The 15255-nt window shown below is 47.8% G+C and overlaps 1 protein-coding gene across 1 annotated transcript in view; it reads right to left on the bottom strand.

The window, feature by feature from the left end:
• The window catches only part of ANKS6 (ankyrin repeat and sterile alpha motif domain containing 6), a 39132-nt gene extending 36203 nt beyond the window's left edge, over window positions 1-2929 (bottom strand). Inside the window, exon 1 of the mRNA XM_084898167.1 lies at window positions 2526-2929. Coding sequence (XP_084754293.1) covers window positions 2526-2884 — 359 coding nt within the window. The 5' untranslated portion in view covers window positions 2885-2929. The remainder of the gene's footprint in view (window positions 1-2525) is intronic.
• Window positions 2930-15255: the final 12326 nt, after the last annotated feature.

Below are 15255 nucleotides of genomic sequence, written 5' to 3'. Positions count from 1 at the left end.
AAAGCCTGGAAGAAAGCCTAGGAGTGACAGGGAACCTCGGGGGAAAGGTGGAGATAGCTCCGAAGGCTTTCCGGTCATCCCAGACTGCTCCAGGCAGGAAATCAGATGCCAAGACAAAGGGCCCCAACATCCTGATAAGAGCATGAAACACTGCGTAGCCCTTGCCAACAGGCACGCATTCCCTAACTGGGGTGTATTCCCAAAGTTGTGTTCATAGAAGGACTGAAATAAATGCCCATTGAATGGCCGGGGCATGGCTAAGCAAACCACGGTACTGCCCCATGGATGAAGGTTCACCCAGCAGTTTAAAATGACATATTTGAAAATGACGCAGAATGCAATTTTCCCAGCCATACAAACTAAGGAGAACCACTGTGTAACACAGGGGTCCTCAAACTTTTTAAAGTAGGGGCCAGATCACGGTCCCTCAGAGAGCTGGAGGGTTGGACTATATGAACTACTAATTCCTACTGTAACACCTCGGCTGCGCTCACTGCCCAAAAAACCTGGCGGGCCGGATCAGACTCCTCTGCGGGCCGCATGTGGCCCGCGGGCCGTAGTTTGAAGACCCCTGGACTAACACTTGGGAAAGAACTCTGAGAAATAAAATATCATTGGCAATTTGACTGAGATCACGGTGCTTCCAAAGCCTTTTAGAAAAACGAATGGCTCATACCTACGGAAGGACAGAAGGACGCTTTACTTCACTCAGTTTAACAAATGCAAATGACAGCCACACGGAGGTGAGGTTTTTCACCCATCAGACACAAAAACCCAAACGTTTGCTAGCACACTGTCGGCAAGGCCGTGGAAAAACAAGCCCTCGCTCGCACTGCTGCTGGGAAGGCAAACTGGCGTGAGTGCTGTGGCCGGCAGAATCGCGGGCTCCCAGAGGCATTCACACCCGAACCCCCAGAACCTGAGTTAGGCTTCTTGGCAAAGGGGAAATGAAGGTGGTACATAGGATTCGTAATCAGTAAGCTGATCGGAAGATGGGGAGCATCCTAAATTATCTAGGTGGGCCCACTGGGGTCACAAGGGTCCTTGAATTGTGGAAAAGGGGGCCGGAAGAGCCGGAGTCAGAGGTGGGGACAGAAGCTGCTGATTTTGTGGAAAGCTATTACAGCAGCCACCGGACACTGACACACGGTATGGGAAGCAATTTGGTGATACCCACCCAACAGGACCTGTCCCCTGCGTTCCCTCCTCCTCGGGGACCTTCCCCAAGAAACTGAGGGGTGGGCGGGCTTCCGTAGTTGGCTGACAAGAGTTAAGAGACTTCCCTGTACACCAAAGCTTCTTTATAAACCAGGGTTTCAAGTCCTGTGCATCCCGCTTCCTGAGCACATCTCACACTCATCTCTCTGCTCACCCAACCACTGCCTCTGCTCTGGTCCAAGCTCTTGCGTGACCCCTGCAATTGCCTCTAGCTGGGCTTTTCTGACTCTGGCCCACCTACCTGTCCAATCCATCCTGGTTACTGTTAATTTTCCAAAACAACCTGATTCTGTCACTCACTTTGCCTGCCTACAGCCTTCCATCACTCCCCAGTGCCCTGAGGATGGCTAACCTTTCCCAGCCCTGCCCCTAACGTCTGCCTTCATCTCTCCAAAGAGAACTCATCTTCCACCACTCCCAGCCCCCCTCCCAGCCATAACATCCTCCTAACAATCCTACCAATGCTCTGTGTTCAATATTGCTTCCAAACCTTTGCGTGGGTCTCCTACCCCAGGGTTCGCACCTCCCACTGCTTCTGTCCTGATTAATTCTTAAAAATCCTCAGATCTCCACTTGTATATAAGCATCATCATCCTTCCCAGTACGCGTCTCCCACCTCCAAGAGCTCCCTGACCTTACCCTGTCCAAGCCTGCTCCCTTGTCTGGCCTACCCAATGGCGTGTGAGCCGCTCCCAGTGGGGGCTTGAGTTGGGTCTTGCTTGCAGCATCCCACCACCAAGCGAGGGTGGGTGGCCAGGTTCCCAGGTAACCCTTGTTACAAGGGAATGAATGAACCTCCAAGAGTGAGTCTCTAAGATTCCACTGGCAGTGTTCAGATTCTGTTTGGAAAGGCCAATGTTTCTGAGATTCTGATTTCATGTTATTAAAAACCACTTTCCGCCGAAACCGGTTTGGCTCAGTGGACAGAGCGTCAGCCTGCGGACTGAAAGGTCCGGGGTTCGATTCAGGGCAAGGGCATGTACCTTGGTTGCTGGCACATCCCCAGTATGGGTGTGCAAGAGGCAGCTGATGGATTATTCTCTCTCATCGATGTTTCTAACTCTCTATCCCTCTCTCTTCCTCTCTGTAAAAAAACAATATATTGTATTTTAAAAAAACGAAACGCTTTCCTACGTCTCCTTGCATCCCAAAAGCTGCTCAAAGTGTACCATTCCAACTCTCTCCAAGGAGTCCTGGACTCTACCTCCGGGGGCGTCTGCGGGGTGGGGATGAGAGGGTCCGCGGGCAGGTCTGGCCGCCTGACCCCGGGCCCCTCCGGACACCACCCCGGCGCCCCGGCCCCTCACCTGGCCGCCTGCATGAGCGCGCTCCAGCCGTAGTGGTTGCGGCTGTTGACCGAGGCGCCGCGGCGCAGCAGGAAGCGCACCAGCGGCTCGTGGCCCCCGGCCGCCGCAAACTGCAGCGCCGTGTTGCCGGCCTCGTCCGAGCAGTCCACGGGCACCGGCGCCCCGGCCGCTGCCGCCGCCGCCGCCCCGGGCCCGGCCGCCTCGGCGCCCGCCGGCTCCGCGCCCGCCTCGGGCTCCGCGCCGCGCTCCGCCGGCTCCGCCGCCCCCGGCTCCAGCAGCCGCCGCGCCGTGTCCGTGTCGCCCTGGTCGCAGGCGCGCAGCAGCAGCTGGAAGGCCGGGGGCAGCCCGCCTTCGCCCATCACGGCCCCGGGCTCGCGCCCGCCCGTCCGCCCCGCCGGCTCCGCCCCCGGATGCCGCGCGCCGGCGCCTCCTCCCGCCCGCGGCGCGCCTACCGCCGCGTGCCCGGCGCGCGCCCCGGGCGAGGTCGCGTCCCCGCCGCGGCCAGCGGAGCGGAGCGGAGCAGGGGCTCCAGGGAAAGCCCAGAGCTGGGTCCGGGGCCCTGGCTCCTGGGTCCGGACCCGCCTTTGCCTTTTCCGCGCCGGCCCGCGGCCCTCTGGCGGCCCCGGAGACTCCCTGCCGCCGTGCGGGGTCGGAGCGGTGCCCGGCCCTGCGGACACTGTGCTGGGCCCAGGCCTGAGTCCCCCGCCTGAGTCCACCGCCGCGCTGGCCTGGCCGGCGGCGCGTCCAAAATAGTTGAGCCGAAACCGGTTTGGCTCAATGGATTGAGCGTCGGTCTGCGGACTGAAGGGTCCCAGGTTCGATTCCAGGACAGATTCCAGTCAGGGGCATGTACCTTGGTTGCGGGCACATCCCCAGTAGGGGGTGTGCAAGAGGCAGCTGATCGATGATTCTCTCTCATCGATGTTTCTAATTCTCTATCCCTCTCTCTTCCTCTCTGTGAAAAATCAATAAAATATATTTTTAAAAAATAGTTGTTGACTCTATTAGAGAACAGATGGTCCTGCGGGGCCCTTTGTTTCAGTCCTTCGCTGGGCAGGGCCCTTATGGTTACAAGCACTTCCAGTGCCTTTCTCTGCAACTGTAGTTCTAGAATCAGCTCCACGGTGGACGTTAATAGAAATGCAAATTTTCCGACACGTCACCCAGGACCTATTGAACTAGAAACACTCCCCTCCAATAGTTTTATTTAAGGGGCCCACCTGGCGATTCTGATCCACGCTCAAGTTGGAGACCCTGTGTGATCTGGGCCTGTAGACAGACCTGCCAGCCACCAAATGGTCGCCCCCAATTTACAGAGGAGCCGGCTGAGGCTTAAAGAGGCTGCAGCTTGCTAAAGGCCACAGGGTTTTCCTGGAGGAGAGCTGATACTAGAACCCAGGTCTTTTGGTGTCTAGTCCAGTTCTCATTCTATTACCAACAAACAGGACTATTTTAGGTGCTGGAAAAGCTGTAAAGACACCAACAAGTAAGGAAAGGATATGAGTGATGAGTGCTATTCAAACAATAAATAGGACATAACAAATCTAAGTCAATAGGTCAGAGGATGGGATGTTATTTTATAAAAGGGTGGGATGAGAAGTTGTCACTGAGAATGTGACAGGAAGGAATTGAGACATCGAGTCATGTTGACTTTTGGGGAGAGTGCAATCCAGGCAGAGGGGAAGAGAAAGATTCTAACCAGAACAGCCCTGCCTTGCCTGCAAGTTGCTGATGCCATCTGCTCATCGTGACAACATTAACTTCTGGTAGGAGGTGATTGGTTTCCATAAATTGTGAACTATGGCCCTAAACCCTAGCACAAGGCCAGACATACAGCGGGTGCTCAGTTACCTGACTGTTAAATGGCTACATTTCATAAATGTAGACTTACAATACAGAACAACACTTGATGAGGGCATGAAGGAGGAATTAAGAGTCACGGTGTTGGCAGAGCAAAGATGGTAATGCCCTTTGAATCTGGGCCAATAGGGCTGAAAGAAAAGGTCTAGGTGAAGTGTAAAGATAAGCGTCTCAAAAGTACACAAAACTCAAACTGCAAAACTCTCCAGTGCCAGGTTAAAGGCAGTGGGATCATTCCGTGAGGAAGAGAGAGCCGGGGATAGTGTTTGAGGGAGTGAGTTACAGAGACAGAGCAAACCACTTAGGCCCCCCGGCAGTGTCCAGGATGACTCACTGTCATTCCTTTCCGGAGTTGGAGCCATTCATCACAATAGATGTGATGATGACTATCTTTTGAAGGTCTAATGAAGGCTTTTGTTTCTATGAAAATCCTGAGCAATTGCATCCTCATCTTATTCTATTCATTCAGTGTCTTTTCTTATATTTTTACCAACTAGTTGTCTCATTATAAAAGTAATATACATGGTAAAAAAAAAAAAAAAAAAGTTTTCACCAAACAAAAGCAAAAGCCCCTCCCCTCTCCCCTACTCTCTCAGTTCTACTCCCCGTAGGTAGCCAATATTCACATTTTGTTTATCTTTCCAAAAATGCACACATTCATGTAGGCATTAATCTAGCTTCTTGATTTCAAGTAGCAGAAATTAACCCTCTGGAGAATTTAAGCAGAAAGGGGATTTAATACAAGGTTTCTTCATAGCTCGCAGATCCCATGAGGGAGGGCGAACCAGTCTCAAAAGTTTCACAACCAGGAACAAGGTCCCAAATCATGCCATAGATGCACCCTGTCCCAAGGTGGTGTCTGTACCAGCCCCTGAGATCAGTATCTAAATGGCCCGGGTCATGCGCTCTGCCTAGCAGAAAAGGAGGCTGGGAACGTGTGTTCCTGTCATTTTCAGCATCTCTGGGGGAAGTAGGCTCCAGGATAAGTATCCTTCCTCGCTCCAGTATAGGAAGGAGGTTCAGATGCTGGGCAGCCAAAAAGGATAACAAATGTCCACTGCACATAATTCCTCGAGAGTGGACAAGTGCTGCTCACACCTGCCTTGGCCCTCTTTCTCTGGGAAGAAACATTCTCTTTCTTTTGGGGAGCCTCCCTCGCTGACTCTCAGTCCATGTGGTTCGATGGTTAGCATATGTCCAAGCCCATCTGCTTGCCTCAGCCCAGGATTTTTTTTGTTAAAGCAACTAGGAATGAGGCCCCTTCTACCGAGGTGGTCAGCTGTCAGAATGCCAGGATGCTGTGAGCCACGCTGGTTTGCTCTGCCACCACTTGAAGACAGTCTGCCTGATAGTGAAGCCAGCACATGAGAAACCAGAGGCAAGTGATAGGAAGAGACAGAGTCGTAAATTCCACCCCCTCCCTCCTTTTATGGTTAGGTTTGTTTTGAGCAGGATCCTCGTCAATCATTTGCAGTCTAAGCCTTCACAAATGTATATTTTACTTTTTAAATGAATGGGTTCGTACTATGCACACTGTTCAAATCTTCCGGGATTTTTTTGTTTGTTTTAATTTTTAGCTCAAATGGTTTGAGCATCTTTCCATGCAGGTGAATATAGAGCTACTACATCCTTTTTAATGGTTGTATGTAACACCATTAAACAGATATACCATAATTTAATCATTTTAATGATGCCCAATTAGCTTCTTTCCAGTTTTGTGCTATTATAAAAAATTTAAAAAATCTGCATTGAACAATGCTTGTAGCAGTCAAGGTCCCAGCAGGAGACAGATGGCACACTTGGCTGAGGAAATGAGGAACATTTACTGAAGGATTGATTCCAGAAGTGTGGGCCAGGTTTACTAAGAGCCCCAAGGGTTGGTGCAGTACTCCAAGGCTGGTGACAGTGGGGAGCCATTACCACCCCAGGCCAAAGCAGGGAAAGGAGAGAGCAGTGACTAGAATTCTGCACCAGGGAAAACTGGAGAGATCTATCTATCAGGAGCTATAATCTTTGGCAGAGGAACACAGCCAACCCACAGAGACCCAATAGGGAGCGATTCCCATAGGAATTAAAACCTCTGACCTCAATCTCTTCCTGCCCTCTGGTCTCTTGCTCATGCCCCTCCTTGGCCAAACCCAACTTTTGACCAGAGGCTCAGAGGGTGCTGATGGAGTCATCACAGTGGGCCTCTGAGGGCTCAGAGGAGGGAACAGAGAGATGTGGCAGGTCAATAAAGATTCCAGCATCTTGCTGCTCAAAGTGGGGTTCTTGGCCCAGCAGCATTGGTACCCCCTGGGAGCTTCTTAGAAACACAGCATCTTGGGTCCACCCCAGACCAACGGGACCAGAATCTGCATTTCAACATGACCCCCAGGTGATTCGCATGCACAGAGCTTTTGAGGCATGGACCCCACACATCTTTGTGTATAAATTATTTGTGAACTTTCTTGTAGTATTTTTTCCATCGATTCCTGTATGGGTTTGGGTCCTCTGAGAATCAAATGCAAAATGGAGTTTTGGGGGGGGAATGCTGATGAAGAATAAAGGGGGAAGGAAGAGGAAAAGGGAAGGAGAGCCTTCAGAGCATGATGCAGGCTTGACACCTGAGAAAGGAGAGAGGGAAGGGAGGAGGCTTGGGAAGGAAGAGCTTTAGACCGCCATGCAGTTCTGCGGTGCAGCCACACTCATGGGGCGACCCGACCAAAGGTGGCATGCTAAGGCGTACGGCATCACACAGAAATGGCCGGGTTCTGGTATCCCCACCATGCCCAGTCACTGACCAGGAGAAACCAGGGGAAGCAGAGCCTCAGTAAGAATTCCAGAGAGGACCTGAAGGCACAGCCCCTGGAGGCTCTCAGGCAATTTGCTCTCCATCAGGTTATCAGAACAGTGTGCCGCTATTGCCAACACAATCCCCATTCAACCAGCGTTTATGGAGTTTTCTGTAAGCCAGGCATTATGTGTGTTGGATGAGAGGGCCACGGCCCCTGGCCTCTAGAGAATCACAGATGGTGGCAGAACAGGGTCATCTGTGCACTTTTGTTGTCCATTCAAAGGAAGGTACCCAGTTTGGAGAGGGGAGGGGGAAGTATTGCTGATGGCTTCATGGGAGAGCTTGGCCACAAGTTGGGCCTAAAGACTGGGTGGAGTCTGGATAGTTGTAAGAAAAGAGAGAAAGCAGGTTGGAAAGAGAGAGCAGGAGGATAGAGAGACCAAAGACTGGTGCAGTGGATTGGCACGGAAGTAAGGAGGGCTTGCTAGGAAGTAAAATAATCTCTCTATTTACTTTTAATTATCTAACGTTTTTTCCCGATAATGTTTGTTGTAAAGAATTCCAGGATTGTGAAAATATAGTCTGCTAGCTCCTTGAGATCAATGGCTTTGGGTGTTTACCACCATATCCCCAGAATCTACAATAGCACACTGACCATCAATAAATATTGGTTGAAAAATAAATAAATTGAATGAAAATGAAAGGGTCACTGAATCTCACATATCAGAAGTAAGTATAATACAGTTAATGGTTTGGTGAATATTCCTGTAGAGTTTTTTTCCTTTTGTGTATGTTAACACATTTTTCCAAAATACAATCATGTTGTCCATACAGCTCAACAACATGCTTTTCTTAACAATGCATCTGAAGCACATTTTTATGTTAAACAGCTACAATTAGTGTAATTATTTTTTAAGAATATATTTTTATTGATTTCAGAGAGGAAGAGAGAGGGGGAAATAGATGAGAGAGAATCATCTCTCAATAATGAGAGAGAATAATGGATTGGTTGCCTCCTGCACACCACCTACTGGGGATCGAGCCCGAAACGGGCATGTGCCCTTGACTGGAATTGAACCCAGAACCCATCAGTTCACAGGCCAATGTTCTATACACTGAGCCACACCAGGTAGGGCCAATTAGTGTAATTCTTGTTAATAATACTATGGTTTATCAGTGCATGGATGTGCAATACTTTATTTTATAATCTCCTATTCATGAACAGTTGGGTTGTTTCCAACTTTTTGCTTCTAAAAACAATATTACAATAAGCTTCCTGTATGTTCATGGTTTGAGCAATTGTGAACCTGTTTCTGTTGGATAAATTCCTAGATGTGAGATTGCAGAATCAAAGGGATGTGAATATTAACATTTCTAATAAATGTTGCCTAATAGCTTTCCCAAAGGTTATACCAATTTGCATTCCTACCAACAGAGTATGAGAGTGTCCATTTATTCACATCCTTGGCAACACTGGAATTGATAATTTTTTTAATCTTTGTCAATCTAATAGGTAAAACAATATTTCAGAGTAATTTTAATTTGTATGCATTTTAAATAGAGATTTTTAAATAGAGATTTTTTTTATATCTTTTTGAGAAAACTGTCTATTCAAATTCTCTGGCCATATTTATTTCTATTTGTTTCTTTTTGTTCTTTTTTTATTTCCCTGTTAATTCACATACTGGGTAAATGCCATCTGCAAATATCTCTTTCTGATTTGCTTTTTGTCTTTTGAGTTTATATTATTTTGGGCCTTACAAAATTTTTAAAAATTTATGTAGTAGTCAAATTTATAAATCTTTTCCATAATGGCCTTTGGGTTTTTTCATCTAGTACTTTCCTCTTCAAAAATTTTTTTTCTTATTTTGACATCTTTTTATCATTTGAGATTTATTTTAGTGGGAAGTTGGGATCTAATTTTATTTTTTCCAAATGGCTATCAAGTTGCTACAATTATTGATTGAATCAGCCATCTTTTCCCCCCTAATGTTTGAAATACCATATCTACATATATCATCTTATGAGCTAAAAGGGATGTAATGACCCCCATAAAGGAAGCTAATACAACAACAAATCAAAAATGCCTCCTAGGGAAATCTGTTTGTTCATCAAACTCCGATGAGATGAGATGAGATGAGATGAGATGAGATGAGATGAGATAATATGGTCAAAGAACAAATAAACCACTCCACCAAACTGATAACAAACCCAAGGAAAGGACTCGGTACTCAATTTGGGAAGAGGTATGAAAAGAATAAAGGTTCCAGCTAGATTTGTCTTCTATGGATGCCAAGTTGTCGTCATTAGCATTTATCTAGTGCTCACCTTGGGCAGAAGCCATTCTTAGTGTTTTACCTCTGTTACAAGCTGTTGTGTACATTTCTACTAGTCATAGCTCGCAGGTAGTACCAACTCTGCTGGTCCAAGGACCACACTTTGAGCATCAAGGTAATGGACATCTTCCATTTGCCCTTGCAGAAACTCTCTCCACTCTGCTTTGTGCCCAGAGAAGCTGTGTGGATGGTGTCACTCAAACCTTCAAAACACCCTACTTAGGAGGTCCTATTATTATCACCACCATTTTACAGTTGAGCAAATTCAGTTGAGAGAGGTCAAGTAACTTACCTCAGACCACTCAGCAATCTGTGATGGGTCTGGGGTTTGGGCTCAGGAAAGTCCGCTCTAAGGCTGAGCTCCCACCCACTAAGCTAAGCTGTCCTTTGGTGTCACAGCAGCCTGCCAGAAACTTGTGTGCTGGGAAATCCTGAACCAGACATGAGGAGATGTGGACTCAAAACCTTACTTTGCACTTGTGTGTAGCATGACCGTGGATAAGTCACTTTGCTCTCTGAGCCTGCTTTCTCGTCTGTCTACCTTGCAAGGTTGTCCTGAGGGTGAAATAAAATGGTGAGTGAAAAATAAAGTCTAGCAGTTTAAGGCATGTGTAGGTGCTCAATAAATGACAATGTTTATCTATGACCAGGGACTTGAACCTATGTCTTATAAGGCCTAATTCCACCCTCTTTTCTCTGCACCTAAGCCTCTGTTGGGAAGCATCCCAATTGGGTAGGCTGATCCAAGACACTAGGAGTTGTACTCCTTCTTTGTTTTTTCTAATCTGACCACAAATCTTAAATGTGTTGGTTGTCTGGACAGAGGCCAAAGCACACAGCTCCAGGCGTTTACTCTCACTCCTCCTTCCTGGCACCGATTAGCAGACTGTTCTATAGGTGGAGTCATTTCCTACTCGTCTGGTAGCAGCTGGTTGTCCTAAGTGGGAGCTGCTTTGCATGGTTCGCCCCAAACTCCTGTCCCCCTCTTAGAGCCTGAGGGAGATGCCCACAGCAGACCCCTTTCCTTCAGGGGGCTCGGAAACCAGAAGCTGTGAGTTGACAAGGATGGCAAGTTAGATAGAGAATATTTGATAAAAAGTTTTAAACACACATACACAAACACAGAGAACAGCTTGTATACTCTATCATCTGGCCATATAACACACACACACACACACACACACACACACACACACACACACTGGCACTGTGCACCAGCAGAGGGTGTCCCAGATTAACCTAAAATATGATTTAAAATCTCTGATACCACTTTAACATTCAGGTACCCCTGTAAACATTACTTCCTCAGAGAAGCCTTCCTACAACCCTAACTGGACCAAGTTCTATTGTTATAAGTGCTTTTAGCACCCTGTAATTCTTAAGCGCCCTGATACCTTCAAACAGGTACCTTTTAATGTCTGCTTATTCCATTATACTCTAGGCACCATGATGTGAAAATCTCTCTTTTGATCATGATTCTTCTCTTGACCAAACTCTAGTCAGGTTCCTCTGAGTCTTCTCAATTAAGACTCAACCTTGGCCTATAAACACTGTAGACTCTCAACCTAAATGATTTTATCCACTTACCTCCCCTCACATTGAAAGACTTAAACAAACACTAGCATAGATTCTTTCTGCTCAAGATTGTATCTCCAGTATGACCCTGACCGCCCCACTTAGGTGCCTGTCCGAGAAAGCTGAATGCAACCCAAAGAATTCAGAGTTCTAGCTAGCACCTGACCCTTTCTTATAATGCTTACTAAAAAGGGCTTACACCCTGGGTGGGTGGCTAAGTTGATTGGAGTATTATCCTGTATACCAAAGAGAGGTTGTGGGTTTAATTTCCCTGTCATGGCACATACCTAGGTTGCAAGTTACATCCCTGGTTGGGGTGTGAACTGGAGGCAAATGATCGATGTTTCTCTCTCACATCAATGTTTTTTCTCTCTCTGTGCCAGTATGACTTTTACCTTGTGACCCAAGGTGGTTGCTTGAGCTGCAGCTTTCATATCCAAAGCCAGCCAGCAGGAAGAAGGAAAGGTAGGAAGTTTCTTTGAAGGACATTACTTAGGAGGCCCATCTTATAGCCCATTGGCAGCACCCTTAGTCACATGGCCATCTATGTTTAGTTGCAGGGAGGCTGGGAAATCTGGTCGTCATTTTGGAAGAACATAGAAACAAACAAGTGGAAAAAAAAAATCAAGGATTCTACTCTTTTTTTAAAAAAATATATTTTATTGATTTTTTATAGAGAAGAAGGGAGAGAGATAGAGAGCTAGAAACGTCGATGAGAGAGAAACATCGACCAGCTGCCTCTTGCACACCCCCTACTGGGGATGTGCCCGCAACCAATGTACATGCCCTTGACCGGAATCGAACCTGGGACCTTTCAGTCTGCAGACTGACGCTCTACCACTGAGCCAAACCGGTTTTGGCAAGGATTCTACTCTTAAGAAGAGCAGAATGGACCTAGCTAGTTTGGCTCAGTGGAGAGAGGGACAGCCCACGGACTGAAGGGTTCCAGGCTCAATTCCAGTCAAGGGCATGTACCTGGGTTGCAGGCTCAGTCCCTGGACCATGGCTGTGTGTGGGAAGCAAGCAATCAATGTGTCTCTCTCACATTAATATTCCTTTCTGTGTCTTTTCTCCGCCCTTTCACTCTCTATAAAAATCAACAGAAACATATCTTCCAGTGAGGATTAACAAGAAGGGCAGAATAAATACTTGCAGTCATCCAGCAGTTTCTGTCACACTTTTTTATTACATTCTATTTCCTGTTCTGCCACAGATCAGCTGTGGACCTGGACAACATACTTTCTTTGTTCTTGGTACCAGTTTTTCTGGTAATTAGGGAAGAGAGTCCTTCAATCTAATAAAGAAGCTCAGAGTATTGAGCACATAAACATGTCAGTGCTCTGGTTTCAGGGAGAACTGGAGCCCCACCCAGTAAGCCTTCTTTTTTAACTTTCCTGCTTGGTTCCTCGGAGTTTCTGGGAGCAGACTTTGAAACTCACAGATTAGATGACCACAGAGGCCCTTCCAGCAAGGAGACCTGAAGAATTCCTGTCTGTTACACTTTGAGAGTAACCTCTCTCTGTCCGTAACCAGGCTGTGCCCTCCATTAGGTACCTCTCTAGTGAGTTTAAGTAGATGCCTCCAACAGCGAGTGTGAGACACCAAGCCTGCCATTAATTGCCCACCCACTGTGTGTTTGGCACTGTACCAAGCTCTGAGAACATAACGTGACCACTGCTCGTACTCTTAAGTCCCTTACGTATTTTTGTTGTTGTTATTATTACAAGGCCAGGGTTGATCTCAACACAATCCAATGTACCAAATGCTGTAACCAAATAAGATGGTGCTATGGACTGCATTGGGTCCTCTTAAAAGATGTGTTGAAGCCTTCATCCTTGGTACCTACGAATGTGATCTGATTTGGAAATAGGATCTTCACAGGTGTAATTGAGTTAAAATAAAGTCATTAGAGTAAGCCCAAATCCAATAGGACTCGTTTTCTTAGAAGAAGAGTAGAAGGGGCACAGATACACACACCAGAGAAATGCCATATGTTGGCGAAGGCAGAGATTGGAGTGAAGCACCCACAAGCTAAGGAATGCTAAGGATTGCCAGCTACCTCAGCCACTAAGAGAAAGGCATGGCACATTCTCCTCCGGAGCCTTCAGAGAGAAGGCTTCAGGGAGAGCACACATTTGTTTGGTTCAGGCAGTCTGTATTCATTGGAGCAGCAGCGTCAGGAAATAGACCTTACCTTGCTCCTTCTTTTGGGGCTTTGACCGGGTCTGGGAACATCTGAACCCTGTCCCCCAGCACAGGAGATCCCCTAGACCTCTCACTGCAGGGGCTCACAGGGAGATTCATCTCTGTGTCTGTGCCTCGGCCCTGTCTCTCGCTCCTTGGCAGTGACAGGGTAGCAGTGTAGTGGGAACACCAGAGCAGGCTGCTTGGTAGGAAGTGCAGGCTTTGTGGCTCAGGGACTTCTGGCCACCCTGCTGAGCCCTCAGCTACAGGAAGATGCAGGGTGCCATACATCCCCACCCTTACCCCCCCCAGGCCTTCCCTCCAATGAGTCCAGCCTGGGGCCCCACTTCCAGGAGCACCTGGATTGACAGGAGCCAGCAACTGGGTTGTTGTGCCCATATTCTAGATGCCAAAACTGAGGCTTAGAGAGGGGAAGCAGAGATCCCTACCCTTAGCCCACCTCCCTCTCAACTCGGCCCAGCTCACAGGTGGCTCCTCCTGATCCCAAAGGGGGTAAGGCCACGTGATCGTGCCAGACAAGGGGGCGGGGCCACCTGAGCAGCTGGAAGTGGGCACATGAACAGGGGGGTGGGACCAGGTGATGTGTCCTACCAGGTGTACCGGTTAATAATGTGAATTTTTTTCAATAGATGGAGTTACACATACTAGTACAATCAGAGCTGGCATTAGGAAGGTGAGCCATGGTGAGATTCTGCTTTTATTTAAAACTTTGATATTTTGTTTCATTATGGATTTTTGCATTGATTTTGATTTTGAAAAATATTATTTATTTTGATTACTGAGTTGTTGTTTTTTCCCACTCTTAAATTTTGCACCTCAGAGAGATCTTCATGTCTCATTCTAGTCTTGACCTGTTAAATGTTTCCAGCCCCTGTGGCTCCCTTACTCGCTCAATGCCTCCAAAGGAAACCTGGAGCCAAGGCCCAGGGTATTTACCATGAATTGATGGCCTGTCGTGTGTGCGATCATATTACGGGTGTGTATGTGTGTGTTTTTCTCAGGGGATAGTTCATTGCTTTGATCAGCTTCTTGGAGGTATCTGTAAAATGAAGCTAAGAAACACTAATACCTGCTAGGAAGGAGCAGGAGGAGGCTTTGTTATTCAAGGGATCTGAACCATATGTCTTCGGTGGGGCCTGCAGGCTTAGTGGACAGCACTTAGCCTTGCAGTGCCTCAGTCTTCTCATCTGTAACATGGAGTTTATAATCTTAGTACGCTCTTACTGGACTGCATAAGGGTCAGCTGAGATCATGGCAGTAAAATTCTTAGCACCCTATAGTCAACATTTACTGGGTGCTTACCACGTGCCAGGCGCTGAGCGAAAGGTTTTAAGCCATTGCTTTTTGTTTTTATTTTTTTTAATATATTTATATTGATTTTAATTTTTTTATAAATATTTTATTGATTTTGTACAGAGAGGAAGGGAGAGAGATAGAGAGTTAGAAACATCAATGAGAGAGAGTCATCGATCAGCTGCCTCTTGCACACCCCCTACTGGGGATATGCCCGCAACCAAGGTACATGCCCTTGACCTGAATCGAACCCGGGTCCCTTCAGTCCCCAAGCCGACGCTCTATCCATTGAGCCAAACCGGTCTTGGCAATTTTATATTGATTTTAGAAAGGAAGAGAAGGAGAGAGACAGAAACATCAATGATGAGAATCATTGATCGGCTGCCTTCTGCCCGCCTCCATCTCCCAACCCCCACTGGGAATAAATCCTGCAACCAAGCACAGTGCCCGCACCGGGAATAGAACTCTGGTCAGGGGTCATAGGTCGACACTCAACTACGCTGGCCAGGCCGTTATCTTTTAAATAATGCCCACAGCCCAGCCGGCAAGGTGCAAGTCTCTGCAAGCCCAGGCAGAGGGGTAAGGAAGGCCATCCTACTCCTCCCGCGGACCGGGCTCCAGCCGGCTGGCGGGCCAAGGGCAGGGGGCGGGGCGCAGGCGGGGCGGGCCGGGCCGGGGCGGGCGG

Source organism: Pipistrellus hanaki (assembly GCF_964339955.1).
Source record: "Pipistrellus hanaki genome assembly, chromosome: 11".
Lineage (NCBI taxonomy): Eukaryota > Metazoa > Chordata > Mammalia > Chiroptera > Vespertilionidae > Pipistrellus > Pipistrellus hanaki.
Note: the sequence above shows the minus strand (reverse complement) of the source record. Positions and strands in the feature narration are given on the sequence as shown.